We start from the raw sequence: 18,685 nt of genomic DNA on the forward strand, positions 1-18,685 counted from the left end.
AGTTGCAGGAATACAACCAGATCTCCAAAACTAACAGACGGCACTTCAAAACTTAATAAATGTATTAGTCCTGGTCCTGGTCCTGGTCCTCCAGAGCCCTGACACCTGATTCAGATTAACGATCAGCTTGTTATCAAGGTCTAGACAAGTGTGTTGGTGACGCAGCTATTCGTATCCCGGTGTGCTGAAGCAGGGAAACATCTAGAACGTGCTGGATGGGGGCTCTCGGGGGCCAGGACTGGCCACCCCTGCTTTACAGGGGTTCTTGCCAACAGTAAGGAAAGGAGACCGTTAGAGTCACATTCCTGCAAGTAATCTGATAATCCTTCAAATGAATTTTAAACCTTTTTTTTTCTTCTTACTTTTAAACAAGACTTTGATATTAAAAAAAAAACTCCCTTGAGCCATTTCAACCTTGTTAAGCCATCAAGTAAAGGATGTGAACTGGGGAAAAGATAAAATAATAACATGAAGGTGATGCATACTGTTATTGATACTCCATCTACTTGCTGGTAGAGCGATTACACTGGACACGAGGGCTGCAACTAATGACTATACTAATAATTGATTAGTCATCGGGTATTGAGGCGATTAGTCGGCTTTTAAGTTTTGCATGAAGTTGTTTAAATGATGTGCACATACATCTTCTGATTAACTTTTCTCCCAGTCGCAGTGGCGCCGCATCGGCCGCCGCCATATTGGCCACGGTTACATGTTTTTTAATTCTGAATTAATTGTTCCGAATTAAATAATTCCGAATTAAACTATTTTCCTTCGAGTTTACATGGAAATAGTAATTCCGAATTGAGGTTTACATGGAAAACACGTTTGATCGACTTTATCCAATTCCGCTTAAGGTCTGGGGGTTGGGAAGGTTCTGATTGGATAGGGGGACGGAAGTTACGTCTACCGGAAGAAAAACAAACTTAGCCGCTACAACTTTGAAAAGCTCACAATTATGTATAATTTACTGCCATCTATTCTTTTAATCATTTCCAGGTCCTCCAAGTTATTTATTAAATAAATCGTCTGCTCTTGACCACCATTTACTGCGTGCTGCCATCTTGAAACTTTGTTTTGAAAAAAGCCCAGCGCAGAATATAAGCGTCATGGCGACAGACGGGCGAGGGAACGAGCAGCGCAGAAAGACCGGAATTAGTGCGTACATGATCGTGGAGTTATTCTATTCGGATTTAAAATCGGAATAAACCAGCCACTTACTTCAGAATTAAGTTTAATTTGGAATGGCCATTTTCATTCGGAATTAGGTGTTTACATGGTAATTTTTACTCATTTTAAATCTGATTTAATTTTAATTCTGAATTAAAGAGGAATTAAACTTCCCATGTAAACGCACTGAACTCTATTGCACATGACCAAAGCAAAGATACAGACCACTACTTTCATCAATTAAACTGACATATTATTCAACTTATTCTTTGTTTATTTCTAGTCAAGCAAGCACCAAAAACACTAGGAACTCATTAGCTTATTGAATTAGTGAGCTACTTATGCATTCAATAAGGTAAGTAAATCAGCTGGGTCAACAGAGAGCTAATGAAGATGATAACTCAGAGATCGGCGGACTGGTCCTTCAGCCATATGGCTCATTGAACTATCACATCCATCTCCTTCAAAAAGCAGATATAAAAAGTCTGTAAGCTCATACAATTGCAGGCGTTTAAAGTATAAACTAAATAAAGTGTTGCTGCAGTATTGGCTTGAATGCTTGAGATCACACAAGAGCCTTCGTCTGCAAAGAATTACCAACGAAACTGCGAGACATAATTGTTGAAACACACCAATCAGGGGAGGAATCTTAAAGAACATGGAAGGCGTTGAATGTACCATCAAACCCTCAACAAGTAGAGAAAGTGTGGCACAACAGAGGCGTTGCATAAATCAAGAAGACAGGGCTGTGGGGCAGGGAAGTACTTTCTTACAAAAAAGATATCCAATTATGCTAAAATATTCCTTCAGTTACACCGAAACATGTACAAAAATGTGTTCTGACAATGAGACAAAGCTTGAACCATCTCTGATCTTAACTCTGAAAGTTGGGTTTGGTGTAAAACTAATACAGAGCTTCATCCCAGGAACAACATATCAACAGAGAAGCACGGTGGAGGGAGCATTATGCTTCGGAGTTGCTCATCCTCAGCTTCAAGAGGCAAGGAAAGTTTATTTGTATAGCACAATTCAACACAAGGTAATTCAAAGTGCTTTACATCAACATTAAAAGCGGCAAAACCACAATTAAACAGTAAATAACAAATAAAATGATAAGAAAAGAGGTAAAATAATAAAAAGCACAAGTTGTTAAAAAATAAGGGTAGTTACATCTCATTCTTACAATGGCAAGAATTATGTTTCTATACGGTCAAAACGTACAAAGACCGGGTCAAATACAGTATTACAAAAGTAATCTGTAACAATTCGTACAGTGAATTAAACCAATTGAAAAATTCTACGCCACAATGCCCGTTTCCAGGTCTTATTTCACACAACTGACGAGAATTACGTTTCTATACGGTCAAAACGTACAAAGACCAAAGAGAGACGAAAATAAATAGCTCCGTCCTTTCAAAAAGCTGAAAATCAAAATGAATGTCACAAAAGCACAAATCAAAAATCCAACAAGACAAATCTAAAGGATTGGCCAAGTTCAACCCATCGAACGAGCTATAAAGAGCCAAACATAGGAGACCCCCAGGAATGTGAAGGAACCTTAACTTTTTTTTGCAAAGAGGAATAAAAAAAAAGTTTCTTGTGTTATTTTGATTCATCTTTATATTAAAAAAACCTCCAACTTGTGTGAATGTCTTGTCTTTTTTACATCCACTCCCCTTAAAACATCCGATTAATGGTCCCAGAAAGCTAAAACTGACTGACCAGAGAACATGGGTCACGAAGGAATTCCAAATGAATATGAAGATTAGGTTTTAAAACTGAAAACAAGGAAGAAAGACAACTCGGTAGCACTGGAGTCTGACAAAAAGGGAACAAGGCAGAAGAGCAGATGGGTTCTGTCTGCGTGTCAGAGAGAAAATCAGCCAAAACAAGGCAGGAAGCCTGCGAGAATCTGCACCCGTCCAAGTGAAGTAATCAGAAAAACCCTGCAACGTTGTGTGTGTGTGTGTGTGTGTGTGTGAGAGAGAGGAGACACCAGGGAGGGGAGAAATGGAAAAAATAAATGAATGACATGTAAATAACATAGGGCAACATCGAGATGTGGATATGCTCTGCTTGGAAAACACAAGTACCTCTTTTGTTTGGGTTACTTTTACAGCATAAATCATTGAGAATGGGGGAAGAAAACCATCTATAATCAGCTACGGCCCAAACCATCCTTTAACATAAGGAATAAATACACCATTGTCTTCTTGTTCTTGTGACTGCGAGGGCCAGATAATTTCAAGGCAATGGTTTAAGCCAGCGGTTGACTCTCGAGTGACTGCACTCGCTAGAATCGGCGACTGAACGAGTGTGTGATGTGTGTGTGGAAGAATGTCCTCTTTTAGCCAGCAGTCAGGGAGCACAGATGCCCATTGAGGGTTTGGACAGTGGCGGGCGGGGACACACCCTGCTCTCCACGACTCCATCTATCCTTGGCTGTAATCACGGGGCTGCGCACTACGATCGAAACTTACAAGCAGCAATCCCAGCTCAATAACCTCGTTTCTCCCTCTAAACAATCCTCTCCTGTCCGTATTTGTGCAAACAACTCTTCCGAGATGATCCCATGCCTCTCCAGAGTGTTATTACCAACAATCACATTAGGCGGCCGGCCAAGCTACTACATCACATTCCCAGAGATCCGTGTACGCCGACCTCTGCAGAGCAGGGATCGATGCACTCGCTTCTGGAAACACGAGATCCCCATCGACACCCAGGTCCGTGGGATTGTTGAGCCGCCACCACGCTGATCGAGGATCAGAATCCATCTCATTGATTTCAAATAAAGCAATGTTGTGCGCTGACAATAATAATCAATAGCAAGACAAATAACTTTTGAGATAATATGATATACTTCCTTTGTTTATCAAAACGCTGACTATTATTAGGTTTCAATAAACCCTATTTTTAGCTACTTCAGGCTGCAGCCGGGGCCTTACTGTGCTGAGTTTACATATATGTCCTATGGAGTGTATGTATTGACATCACTTCCCCACTGGACCAGCCCCCTTACTCATACTGAGTGGAAAAACATGGAATAATTAAGTTGCATATAATGTAATGTAACCGAAATAAACCATTCATTCATTAATTTTTCTATCTGCACCTTAAGTTTCCTCATTTTACTTGTGAAAATGTCTTTTTGAAAAGTTAACTAAAGAGAAGATGATGCTAGTAGCTGATCTGTTTGATAATTCTGACCCACATGATGTTTCTGAAAGCAGTTCTATCAGCATTCTGGGAGGTGATTGGTCCTTACAGCCATAAACTGCCAATATTTGCTGTTGAATCTTAATATAATACCAGTATTAATATATCTGAATCGAATCGAACCAAATCTTGATAATCGATTCTGAATCTTAAGAATCGGAATTGATTCTTGACATTTGAATCGATCCCCAGCCCTGATAAAAACATAATTAATAATTGTAAAATCTCATTAAAACCTAAGGCTAAACATTTTATTTTACTCAGTATCCACTCTATTTATTTCTCTTCTGTGAATCTGAGTGTAATAAATCGATAAGGGATCTGTGATCAGCTGCTGCGTGCTCTTCCAGACTACAGTTCAACACCCTCCACCTCATCTGGCTTTCATCTCCCAGACAGGCGTGGTTGGGCGAGTGTGTGTGGCGATGGGGGACCTGGTTCTGGGTGGAAGTGACATCACCACAACCACAGTGTTTAGCGGTCTCCTCCCTGCGAGTTCAGCAGCCGACTGAGGTCTGCCTCTGTTCCTGCTCCGGCTCAGGCCGACGCCGCTGCCTATCAGTCGGTCGTGACGGCTCGTCCGGCCATGATGTCACAGCCAGAGGTGTATTTATAGCAGCTGGTGGGAGGAGTTAAAGCCGGGCGAGGCGAGGCTGATGCACCGTTTCAGTGACATCAGTGTTTTTCAGAGATATTCATAGCAGAGAGGAAAATAAGATGCAATGAATAGCCTGAGGGAACCAACTTTTAAGTATCAGAAGAAGAAGCAAAGCAAGAGTGTGTGTGTCTATTAGTATGCAAAAACAAAGATTAGACCGGAGCAAGGAAACAGGCAGGCAGAAAAGCCCCCGACTAATCCACTTGAGCAAATATTTGGAACCTCAAGACTTTTCTCCTCCTCCGTCGTTCCCAGCTCGACTGTTCAGCTTCATTTCTTCTCTTAATCCTCCCACTGTATTCTGACCCCATGAGAGCACGGGTTTATGCAAACGACTACCTTTATTCAGCACTCAGGCAACACTGAGAACCGACTCTTCAGGCAGGGTAGGGTGGGGCGATGTCTTAGCAAAGAGATTCCTGGTTTGTAAAACGATTCTCTCCAAAATGCTGAACTTTATAAATCACCAACAGGTGAAAGGAGGCCCTGGCTGTTGAGGCATGTTCCCTGTGGTTAGGATTAAAAAGGCTTTTCAGAAGCAGACAAAGTCTTTAAGAGCATAAATGGCATTATTCAAACATTTGCTTAACCCTCCAACTTGTCTGACGAGCTCTTGTGGATAAAATGAAATCGGTGGGAGAGAAAGGGCCCTGCAGCCGTGTGTTGTTGCAGCTCTGTTGGGGACAACAATGACATGAACCGATGGCGGGCAGCTAAGAGGATCGCTGCTTATGCAACACTCTTAGTTGTGTAGTGACCTTTCAGCCCTCTGCGACCGAGAACCGAGCAGCGCGCTGCACGCTTCCATTACAACTGTTAAAACTGACCATGTCAACATGTCAAACTATTCTGACCGGTGCAGCAACAAGGGCTGGGTATCGATTCAAATGTCAAGAAATCGATTCGATTCCGAATCGATTATCAGGATTTGATTCGATCCGATATTGATTTGGGTTGGTGTTATTAAAACTGTTTTTTGAGCTGTTGCCTGAATTACATGACTGTAGTTATGCAACATATTAATACTAGTATTATATTGAGATTCAACAGCAAGTATTGGCAGCTAATGATGCTGTAAGGACCAATCACCTCCCAGAATGCTTTGCAGCAACATCGTGGGTCAGAATTATCACACAGATCCAGGGCAGCAAACAGAGGCCGTGTGAAATCGGTTTTATTTTTTACTACATTCCGTTTTTTATTTTTTCCATTTTCTGTGTTTTTCGGTTTTTAATTTTTGAGAATTTGGTTTTTAGCATTTTATGTTAATTTAACCCCAAGAAAGTATAAAGCAATGATAACTGAAAACTTTAATGTTTTCATACTTTTAAACAGATTTAAAGGCAAAAACATGGCACCAGTTATTCTCGTGTCCAACAAAAAATTCCTTTTTTGCGCATAAAAAAAAAATTCCAAAAGTTATTTGTATGAAATAAATAACTAAGAAATAAATAACTCAAATATGCCTTTCAATATCCATTTAAAGTGCAAAAAAAGAAAGAAATTGCAACAGCTCAACAGCGCATGTGTGAATTAAATGACGTGACTACTGGGATTAAAGTTCACCGGGCGAAAATGTAATGATGTAAAATGATCTTTAGACATACGAATCGATTTTTAGGAATTAATATGAGAATCGATTTAGAATCGGAATATCGATTTTTTTCAACACAGGCCTAGCAGCAACGTCTTTTCAACAATTAAATAATATAAGCTGTTATGTTGCCAGTTATAATTACAAAAACAACAATCTGCATGTATTTGCAGCTCAAAAGTCTGAACAAAATACTCAGTATTGTCACTTTTAAATGAAACTAGGGGGACAAAATCTCACTGATTCGTAATCCTCCAATGAAAAGTGTAATGTTTATAGTGAAGATGAAACATGGGAAATTTGAGGAGAATCAATCTCAATCAGAATCATGTTTATTTGGCCAGGTCAGGTCAAACAAGACATGGAATTTGACTCTGTTATTTTCGCTCACTGTACAGTAAATAGGCAAATAGGCAAATGACAGCTCTTATTAACATATATACAATATGTAAAAAAAGTGAAAGGTGCAGCAGTATGAGGTAGACATGGTTATTAAAAGGTGCATTGTTACAGCATATGATTGTGGATATTATTATTATTATTGCACAGTGGTTGATTACTCTGAGACTCTATGAGTGATGAGAGTTCATCAGAGCAATACAAGTCTTCAAAAGTGGAGAAAAAAAAAAAAAAAGAATAGCTTAGACTTTCAGAACAAGCCAGGGACACGACCCCGACATTCTTCGACACAGCTGCTCAGCCAACAATTTCTGACCTCATCATCAAAACGCTGCCACTACAACAGCTGCCACCGCTGGCTCCAAACCGTGTTTCACATCTACCACAGGTCAGAGATCTAGACACCCGATTCAACAGTCACACGTCTGTTACTATACAATATAAAACCTGTTTCAGCACCAGGAACTGGGGGCCGATCAGGTGAAACCACATCGAGAGAGAGAGAGAGAGGCCGCTGATGTCTGCCTGACTCAACTGGCTCAACGGGTTTCTCCTAATGCAGCCGCTATCAAAGCCTCCACTGAGAACCACTCACCCCCTCAACTCCTCCTTAGATAAGAGTTAACCTCTGCCACTGGAAAGGAAACGTCTGCTTTCACTGGCGTCAGTTACTTAACACATACTAGGAACTGTAAGAGGATGAAGATACAATAAAAACAGCTTAGTCATCCAATAGAGATCATACAGAGTCATCAAACTAGAGCTGAATCATTACTGATGGCGATTAGCAAAATGCTACAAGTCATGCCAGCCAATCGAAGAGGGGAAAGCGTTTCCACTTCCTTTTAATCTTCAGAGAAACAGCTGCTGTTCAACCGAAAAGAAAATATGAAACATCAGTCCCAAAGAAGAGCAGGACTTCTGTTTTATGGACGTGGTTTGGGTTTTAATGAAGGGAGATGATTTGTGCTCAACGAGGATGATTGAGCCATATCACTTCATTGATAATGACTTGAGTTGAAGAATCGCTGCCTATAAATAGCAAACGTTCCTGTTTACCGCAGATGGGAACCTGGTGACGCTCCAGCACACGCTAGAAATCTTGGACATTTCAGAAGTGTTGACTAGCTATCATGTCTATATCGAAATCAGCCCAAAGTAGCTGGGGACCCATCACTGCCATGGAGATCGTGGCAGAGGCAGCAGAAAGACAAAAGAAAGTACCGTATTTTCCACACCATAAGGTGAATCGTACTATAAGGCACACCTTCAATAAACGGCCCATTTTAAAACTCTCTTCATATATAAGGTGTAGGTCTGTGTTGAAAAAAAAAAATCGATTTTCCGATTCTAAATCGATTCTCATATTAATTCCTAAAAATTGATTCGTATGTCTAAATCGATTTTTTTCCCCCATCATTACAGTACAACTTTCGTTTATGCCCAAAAAAGGAATGTTTTGTTGGACACGAGAATAACTATATAATATTTTTGCCCTTAAATATGTTTAAAGGTATGAAAACATTAAAGTTTTCAGTTATAAGTGCATAAAATGTCTATATTTCTTTGCTTTACATACTGCCTTGGGGTTACATTTGCAAAAAATGCTAAAAACCAAATTCCCAAAAATGGGAAAAAATAAAAGCGATTTCATACGTCTCTGTTTCCTCCCTGGATCTGTTTGATAATTCTGCCACACAATGTTTCTGAAAGCAGTTATATCAGCATTCTGGGAGGTGATTGGTCCTTACAGCATCATTAGCTGCCAATACTTGCTGTTGAATCTCAATATAATACTAGTATTAATATGTTGCATAACTAAAGTCATATAATTCATGCAACAGCTGAAAAAACATTTTTAATAACACTAACCCAAATCGATATCAGAATCGAATCTTGATAATCGATTCTGAATCTTCTCGAATCGGAATGGATTCTTGACATCTGAATCGATCCCCAGCCCTAATAAGGCGCACTGCCGGTTTTTGAGAAAATTAAAGGCTTTTAGGTGTACCTTATAGTGTGGAAAATACAGTACAAAACCAAAACAAAAGGAGGAATAAAGGTACATTTTGGATGATGCTGCAGAAGTAACTTAACCTCCAGGTCGCTTTGATAGTACTCAAAGTCACAGTTCTATCATACAACTACTTTTCATTAAACATACAAAACATACCTAGTATTATATTTGAGACAATAATCACTGACTAAGATATATTCCAAAATGCAAGCAAGCAGGCCACCACCAATAGTTAAATCAGAAAACAGCTGATCCAGACTGAGACAACGTGAAGCTGCTGAGGAACACTTAACCCTTCAGACAGATGCAGGGGGTCCGGGTCTTTGTGCTCATGCACACATTCCTCATCTGATTTAGGTCATGTGACTGCAGGTTCTCCTTGCAGGCAACATATCCTGGCAACCGTCGCGCACGCACATGCATGTATGTACTGCAGAGACATGCCAGCAGCCATACCCGACATTTCAGAAGCTCAAGGTGACAGACGTGTGCATTTGCTGGAACGCTTCTTTCATGAGATCTCTTTTTTGCGCCCTGCAGAGATAAAGAGCGGCCCTGTGGACCTTGGCTCAGCGCCAGCGGGAAACCAGCCTTGCAGCGTAATGCTTAGCCAGTGCAAATATGGAGTCTTCCTGGAACAAATGCTTGCTAGGAAACGCTAGCTTTTTCACAAGTGACTGTGGCAGGAGTGTTGCAAAGCTCCTGTCGCTAACCCCCCCCCCAAACACCCCCCCACACCACCGGGGGAAGATGCTCTCTGTGTCAGCACTCATGTGCTTTACTTCTAAGGGGGGATTATTCAATGTCACATCCTAAATGTAAGAATAACGGCTTTGCTCTCCAGGGGAAAGGCCTGTGTGTGTGTGTGTGTGTGTGTGTGTGTGTGTGTGTGTGTGTGTGTGTGTGTGTGTGTGTGTGTGTGTGTGTGTGTGTAGGATTACTGATGAAGAAGGCGAGTGACTGCAGCCCGGCTCACGTGAGGAGCAGCTCAGCCGGGCTGTTTTGATTGAACGGCAGGATGTGCGCATGCTTTATCGCAGGGCGAATTAAATCTAGCCCAACAGCTGACTCAAGGAGTGCTGTTGCTTCTCCAGTGTCGCTCATTCATCTCCACAGTAAAAACAATGCACTATCATCATATTAGAAACCCATCTATCCATACATTTAACACCATTGTATTGATTTTATGTTAAATATCATACAGTTTGACATAAATACTAGCTTGACTAATTCATCTATGAATCTAATGTTCCCTAGTAATAACTCCATGAAGCTCAATAAGCAATATCATTATTCTGTGTTTAAACGGGTGCTTTGGGAACATTTGCTGTTTTATGAGCTGCTCGGGTGTTTTTTCCATCATTCAAAGGTCACAAAAGTAATTTAAGCTTTGACACTAATTGACTTTGCTTTAAATCATATCTGTTACTATGAGTTTTCAGTATGAATCAACCTTTCTGCCAACAAGTCAAAGCCTGCCACCGCAGATTTGCCTAATATCAGAACAAAGAGGGGGAAAAATACAGCAACAGATGTCTAAAACACAAACGCCATGAGGTAATCACCTCTCTGACAACAGGAGTGATGTCATGACAGGTCAGTAGTTCACCTGCTGACATTTACCTGAAGGAAGGCAAGGCAAGTTTATCTGTATAGCACAATTCAACACAAGCTAATTCGAAGTGCTTTGTATCAACATTAAAGAGGCAAGACACAATTAAACAGTAAATAACAAATAAAATTATAATAAAAAGAGGTAAAATAATAAAAAGCACAAGTTGTTAAAAAGTAAGGGCAGTAGAGTCCAGCAGGAAAGTATTTGATTTAAGAGTATGCTTCAGTAAAAACATGATAGCCTTTGCCATGTTACTGGCTAGAAGGCTCATACTGCTTAAATGGAAAGACAGATCTCCTCCAACTTTCAGTTAATGATCAGAGATCTTCTGCACCATCTGACTTTAGAAAAGATCCGATATGTTACAAAAGGCTGTGCCCTCAACTTCTATTCTATATGGCAAACAGTTTTAGATCAGGTTGAAAAGATAGATACCTCAGACATTTCCAATGTAATAGATATAACTCCTCACTCTTTTTCCGTTCCCTTTTTTTTCCTTCTTATTTTTGTACGTTTTTGTTCATTTCATTGTGTTTTGTTTGTTTGTTAAAAAAAACCAAGAACAACCAAATATCACATTTACTGCTGAACCTGTGATGTAATGCGGACATGTGGAGGTGCAATGGGGTGGGGTTGTGTTGAAATGTATTGAAATGCATGTCAAATTGTATCTTGTACGAATTAAAAAAATAAAAAAAATAAATAAAAAAAAAGAAGAGTACGCTTCAGTAAACAGTAATGTATTTAGCTCTTATTTAAAGGAGCTGACAGTTGGAGCAGACCTCAGGTCTACAGGAAGTTTGTTCCACCGGTGAGGAGCAGAATAATTGAACGCTCCCTCTCCTTGCTTGGTTCTGGTTCTTGGGAACCACAACAAACCAGATCCAGATGAACCTCAGGGGTCTGGGAGTTTCATAGGGAACTAATGGCGCTTTTCCACTAGTACCTACTCAGCCCGACTCGCCTTGGTTTTGCGCTTTTCCACTAGGGGTCTAACGTGCCGAGGAGATCGTTTTTCTGTATCTACTCTGCCGAGGTTCTAAGCGGCTGAGTCGGCTGCATCTGACATCATCACACTACAGACCACCGATTGGTCGGGGGGTTGGAGTCAGACGACTCACTCTCATTTTTTAACTTCAAACACAAGCCACAGATCCAGCAGCACATCTACCGTCTACTTCATGTTCTACATCTTTAGTGTTGTTGTCTTCTTCGTTTAGATCACACAATCAAATACGTCACAGCAGCTTCACTCCAACCCTCCTGCTCCAGGTGCTGAATTGTTATGGAAAAGAAACCGGGCCAAGTCGAGCCGAGCTGAGTAGGTACTAGTGTAAAAGCGCCATTACAGATCAAGCATGGATTTTGGTCCAAGACCATTCAGGTCTTTATAGACCAGCAGTAACATTTTAAACTCTATCCTTTGACTCACTGGAAGCCAGTGTAGTGATTTCATGAGCGGTGTAATGTGGTCCAGTTTCCTGGTGTTTGTAAGGACTCTATAGCTGGCAAGGAAGCAGGACAGCAGCTGGACAGACAGAGCTTACCTTGGTGCAGTAGAGCATCCAGACCTCGTACAGTCTCTCGTTGGACGCCATGGTGCAGAGGTGACCTGGAGGCTGCCGTCCCCACCGAGGTCACTCCCCAGGGTGCTTCATGGTTTCCAGCCAGAGCCAAACCTCCGTGTGCAGCCGTGGAAGCTCAGCCTCATCATCCAGCTCCGCTGAGGGGAAACAGTCCTTTTTGGGGGGGGAGGATTTGGAGGAGTTGTGTCCAGGGACAGAAGATGTTACTCCATGACAGAGGTTCCCTGGCTGGGCCTTTCACCTCCAGACGAGCTGCTGGTTTCACCTCCAGACTGGTACCAGCTGTGGAACATTGAACAAATGTATTTTTAGACTTAAAGGTTGAATATGTAGAATATTTATTAAAAATACATTTCTAAAAAGAAATACTGGTCAGATTGATGATAAACAGGGCAACATGGGTACATTTTGTTGATAATTTTCATGATTTTGTTGTCTCTTCAATGAATGAATATGAATTTATTGTCAAGTTGTATTATCCAAGAGTTGTCTAGATACAGATAAGAAGATTTATACAGACAAGAAGAGTTAGCCTATCAAGATACAGGATCTCTTCTTCCAGGGAGTCCTGGAAAATGACAGATGAAAACAAACATGGACATTTATGTAAAGCAATGGGTGCTTTTTTTTTTTTTAGAACTGTTTACCACCATAACTGTGTTAAAACATGATCAGTTAGTTTAAACAACTTGTTTAGGGCTCCATATTTCATCCATATATCAATTGATCGTGCATAAAGTAGTCCCATAGGATAAAAGGAAGACGGTGACAAGAATTTGAGAAGAGTAGACACTAGGAATGGGTGATATTTTACCGTTCACGATAAACCGTCAAAAAAATTCCCCATGGTTAGAATTTGTCATCTCGCGGTAAAAACGATAAATTCACGTTCATGACGTTTTTGTGTAAAGCTGATTTATGGTTCTGTGTTAAATCCACGCAGAAAGAAAGAAAGAAAGAAAGAAAGAAAGAAAGAAAGAAAGAAAGAAAAAAAAAAAGAGGGAGAAAGAAAGAGAGAGGGAGAAAGAAAGAAAGAAAGAAAGAAAGAAAGAAAGAAAGAAAGAAAGAAAGAAAGAAAGAAAGAAAGAAAGAAAAAAAGAGGGAGAAAGAAAGAGAGAGGGAGAAAGAAAGAAAGAAAGAAAGTGTAGGTGCCATATGTTAAATATTTATGTTTATGTTGGCATCAGCTGTTAGTTTGACACCTGTCACTCATGTCACAGGGGGGTGTGGTCAAGGCGTAGTAATCTGAATGAATGGGCATATATTCACCTGTTCACCGCGGCGGCTGCATGAGAGGGGGTGAGTAGGGAGAGTGTATTTTTTGTTGACCGCATGAATACCGCTTGATTACCGTTTGAATATACGGACAGAAAGAGTGAACATCTTGCCTTGCCTTGCTTTGCTTTTTGCTGTTTGTTCAGCGTTGGAGGAGAATAAATGCGGACACGGTTTAACAACACGGAAATGGCTTGTCGTTTATGCAGCGCGTCAGCAGTACCATGCTCCCTCACTTAGCCTCTCAGTGATTTCCTTTTTTTTTGTTTTGGAGTCACTACAACTTGTCAACAAAAAATATATACCCAAACGATCTGTGGAGAAAAAAAAAAAAAACGGAAAAAACCCGAAAACTTTACTGGGTGTATTGTTGATTCACTGCGCAAATCACGGAGTTGCTGAGCTTCAAAAAGACACTATGAGTGGAATAAATGAAAGAATCGGAAATAATGACTCTGAAGCAATGAATGCTAAACGAAATGTCAAACTTACTGCAAAGGCCTTGGCAAATAAAATTGAAAGTCTGCAAAAGGAACGTAAAACACACGTAAATAAAATAAAAGACTTAATACCTGCAATGAAAGAGCTTATGAAACAAAATAAAAATGCACAAGAGTTGAGATTCCAGTTGCAAACTCTCACTCAGCTCCTTGACACTGCTGTGAACCTACATCAAACAATAATTCCACTGTTACCTGAGGATGAAAAGGATAAACAGAATGATTGGTTCTCAAGTATTGAAAATTACAGCAGTAAATTCAAGAATGATGTGATTCAGTGGTTGGATGAAAAGGAACATGTTCCCGATCCTGTTGAAGATGACTTGGTTGCAGCAACAGAGGATGTGTGTCACTTTCAAATGGATGATGCCTCACAGGCAGCAACACTGGATACAGGCTGGATGGATGATGTGAAACCAAATGATAGCATTTCAAATGTGCAAAGCAGACGATCTGCACAAAGTGCTGCAAGTGGAAAAAGTTCTGGAAGTGGCAAAAGGTCCTCTATATCAGGCACCTCCTCAGCTCGCATAAAGGCAGAAGCGGATCTAGCTGCATTAATGGCACGGCAAAAACTTCTACAGGATAAGCATGCACTGGAGGAGGAAGAGCAGCAAATACAGAAACGCAAAGAAAAGCTCAAGTTGGAAGAAGAAATTGCTGCACACTTGGCTAAAGTGACTGTTTTAAGGGCTGCAAGCTCATCTGGTTCTAAAACCACTGTAACAGACCGGTCCAATGCAATGAATTCTTACCTAAAAAAAGAACAAGAAAAAACAAAGCTCAATATGGACGCCGCTCCTTTCATTCCTCAGAGCCTGAAAACACAGCACCCAAAATTCATGGTCAGCGAACAGGTGACAAGGCCTAAATCAGATAGGCTGACCCATGCTGCTCACTTTCAGCCTCCTGCTTTAAAGCACCACCTGCCTAAACCCAAGCCATCCAGTGCTCAGAACAATCAGATGCAACGTGGAACCATTCTCAACCCTGAAGGTTCAGTGAGCAATGAAGAGCAAAACAATGTTCTTGATATAATGAGAAGGCAGAATGAAATAACAACATTACTGATAAAACAGCAGCAATGTTCATCATTGCCCAAAAGAGATATTCAGGTCTTTGATGGTGATCCATTGCAGTTTCATACATTTATGAGAGCCTTCGAAAATTGTGTTGAAAGCAAGTCCGACAGTTATAGTGATCACCTGTACTTCCTTGAGCAATTCACCAGAGGTCGCCCGAGAGATCTTGTAAGAAGCTGCCAACATATGGACCCACATATGGGCTATGCTCAGGCTAAAATGCTACTTCAGGAACATTTTGGAGATGAACAAAGGGTTGCAGCTGCTTATATGGATAAGGCATTGTCATGGGTCCCAATTAAATCAGAGGACGTTAAGGCGCTCCAAGACTACAGCTTATTTCTCAGAGGATGTTCAAATGCAATGAACGAAGTGCAGTACATGTTTGAAATGGATATGCCTGCTAATATGTTGACCGTAATAAAGAAGCTGCCTTACAAGCTAAGGGATCGATGGAGGACGACTGCTTGTGAAATACAAGAGAGGCGTAACCAAAGGGCTACATTCAATGATATTGTTCATTTCATTGAAAGGCAAGCAAGGATTCTAACAGATCCAGTATTTGGGGACATTCAAGATGCATCACCAGCATTAAATAGAGGCATGAATCGAACCAGCTTAAACCCTAGACCGAGGCCAAAAGGAAGTAGTTTTGCCACAACCATGAATACTTTAGAGGACAATAACACTGGAACAGAAGGAAGGAGACCAGACATGATCTCATCAGTCAAGAAAGTCTGTCTGTTTTGTGAGGGTGGACACACTTTGGAGTTTTGTCCTCTGTTGGAGAAAAGGCCTCACACTGAAAAGATCACCTTTTTAAGGGAAAAGGGAGTGTGCTTTGGCTGTTTGTGTATAGGACACATCAGCAAGGACTGTCGAAAGCGTCTCTCATGCAACGTGTGCAGTTTGAAACACCCCACAATGCTTCACATCCACTCAAAAGAAAGGGATTCAGTGACAGAGGAAGAACCAGGCGCTGCATTGGGCTGTGCTCTGGTATCCAGTGGGCTTACTGGGGCTGGTGGTCATGATTGTAAGCTTCCTATAGTGCCAGTGCAGATTAAATCCAAAAAAGGTAACCATACAGTGATGACTTATGCCTTCTTGGATCAGGGTAGCACGGCTGTTTTCTGTACAGTGAACCTCATGAACAAGCTCAACCTCTCAGGGAAAAGGACACGAATTCTTTTAAGGACAATGGGTCAAGAGAAGGTTGTTAACAGCTACGTGATCACAGGACTGGAGGTGTCTGGCTTAGACGGGGAGACATACTGTGATTTGCCCAACACCTATACCCAGGAGTGTATGCCAGTGCATAAGGGAAACATTCCATGTCAAAGAGATCTTCAGAGGTGGCCTCACTTGGGAGATGTTCACTTACCTGAGATTGAGTCCGAAGTCGAGCTGTTGATCGGAACAAATGTACCAAAGGCACTGGAACCACTGCAAGTCATTCGTAGTGTGGATGATGGACCCTATGCCATTAAGACTATTCTTGGTTGGACTGTTAATGGACCACTGGGAGGAGACAGTGGTGATGGAACTGATGTTGTGACCGTTAACAGAATCTCAGTTCTGAACTTAGAGGAGCTTTGGAAGCAGCAGTTCAGAACGGACTTCCCAGAATGCGGCTATGATGAACAACCTGGCCAGTCAAGAGAAGATCAAAGGTTCATGGAGTTGGTCCAGGATTCTGCCAGACTTATAGATGGCCATTACGAAGTTGCATTGCCTCTGAGGAAAAGTTGTGTGAACATGCCGAACAACAAGAAGGTTGCAGAGCAACGGGCCCTAAACCTAAAAAGGAGGTTCAAAAGAGACTCATCATTTCAACAGCAGTACACAGATTTTATGAATGACATGGTCGCCAAGGGATATGCAGAGCAAGTACCTTCAGCTGAGCTGGCACGTAGTGATGGGAGGCTATGGTATATTCCACACCATGGTGTTTACCACCCTCAGAAAGAAAAAATCCGTGTGGTTTTTGACTGTGCAGCCACTTTCCAGTCAATATCTCTCAATGCTCAACTGCTACAAGGGCCAGATCTCACTAGCTCACTGATTGGCGTCCTGGCCAGATTCAGGAAGGAACCGGTGGTGATAATGGCAGACATAGAGTCTATGTTTCACCAAGTAAGGGTACCAAGGAAAGATGCTGACCTGCTGAGGTTTCTCTGGTGGCCCAATGGTGATTTCACCCAAGACTTGGTGGACTTCAGAATGTTGGTACATCTTTTCGGTGCAACTTCCTCACCAAGTTGTGCTAACTTTGCACTGAGGAAATGTGCTGAGGACAATGAAGAGCAGTTCTCTCGAAAGACCATTGAGAAGCTTCTGCACTGCTTCTATGTGGACGACTGCCTGGTGTCGACAGCCAGTGAGGAAGAAGCGGTGGTGCTGTACCATGACCTGGTCTCTATATGTGCAAAAGGAGGCTTTAAGCTGACAAAATGGATGAGTAACAGGCGTGCAGTGATGGCAGCAATTCCAGAAGACCAAAGAGCAAAGGGCATAAAGGACTTGGATCTGGACCACGACCTATTACCTGTGGAGAGAGTGCTTGGGGTGCAATGGTGCATTCAGTCTGATGCCTTCAAGTTTAAGATCCTGGTGCAGGACAGGCCTTTGACAAGAAGGGGGATCCTCTCCGTCATCAGTTCGATATATGATCCCCTAGGAATCCTGAGTCCCGTTGTCCTCTCTGCTAAGATCATCTTGCAGGAGCTGTGCAGGCAGCAGCTGGGCTGGGATGACCCTATACCACCATCAGCTGCACAAGAATGGACAGAGTGGTTAAAGGATCTCCATCAGTTAGAGCACTTCCAGGTTACTCGGTGCCTAAAGCCCCCAGATTTCGGAGAAGTCACTGCGGCGCAATTGCACCACTTTACAGATGCAAGTGAAAATGGTTATGGTGCAGTGACTTACCTACTTCTGCAGAACGCACATTCACAGGTGCACAGCAGCTTTGTCATGGGAAAGTCCAGGGTGTCTCCTTTGAAGTCAGTCTCAATACCTCGCATGGAGCTTACAGCTGCTACCATGGCAAGTCGTTTGGACACCTTTTGGAAAAGGGAGTTGCACATGTCATTAATGAGGTCAATGTTTTGGACTGACAGCACCTCTGTACTAAAATACATAAAGAACGAGACTTCAAGGTTCCGTACCTTTGTTGCCAACAGGGTCTCAGAAATACTTAAAGTATCGCAACCATCTCAGTGGAGGTATATAAACACCCTAAGCAATCCTGCAGATGTGGCCTCTAGAGGGCTGAAGGCTGACGTGTTTCTGAGGAGTGAGATCTGGTGGTCAGGACCTGGATATCTTCTGCATCCCGAACAGGACTGGCCTGTGAGTCCAGATCGTTTGGGCGAACTCCTGCCAAACGACCCAGAAATCAAGGTCAGTGTTGCAGTGAATGTGGTGCAGACTTCAGAGGATGTGGACGCAACTACTCGGCTAATCCATCATTTTTCCTCTTGGACATGTTTGAAAAGGGCTGTGGCTTGGATTATCAGGCTAAAGAACTTGCTGCGGTGTCTTAGCCAGAGGAGGAAATTGTCTGAC

The 18,685-nt window shown here is 41.8% G+C and overlaps 1 protein-coding gene across 1 annotated transcript in view; it reads right to left on the reverse strand.

The window, feature by feature from the left end:
• The window catches only part of nbeal1 (neurobeachin-like 1), an 87,493-nt gene that overhangs the window by 65,525 nt on the left and 3,283 nt on the right, over positions 1 to 18,685 (reverse strand). The window contains exon 2 of the mRNA XM_061715912.1: positions 12,220 to 12,540. Coding sequence (XP_061571896.1) covers positions 12,220 to 12,270 — 51 coding nt within the window. The 5' untranslated portion in view covers positions 12,271 to 12,540. The remainder of the gene's footprint in view (positions 1 to 12,219; positions 12,541 to 18,685) is intronic.

The sequence above is a fragment of the Cololabis saira genome, chromosome 24 (genome assembly GCF_033807715.1).
Source record: "Cololabis saira isolate AMF1-May2022 chromosome 24, fColSai1.1, whole genome shotgun sequence".
Lineage (NCBI taxonomy): Eukaryota > Metazoa > Chordata > Actinopteri > Beloniformes > Belonidae > Cololabis > Cololabis saira.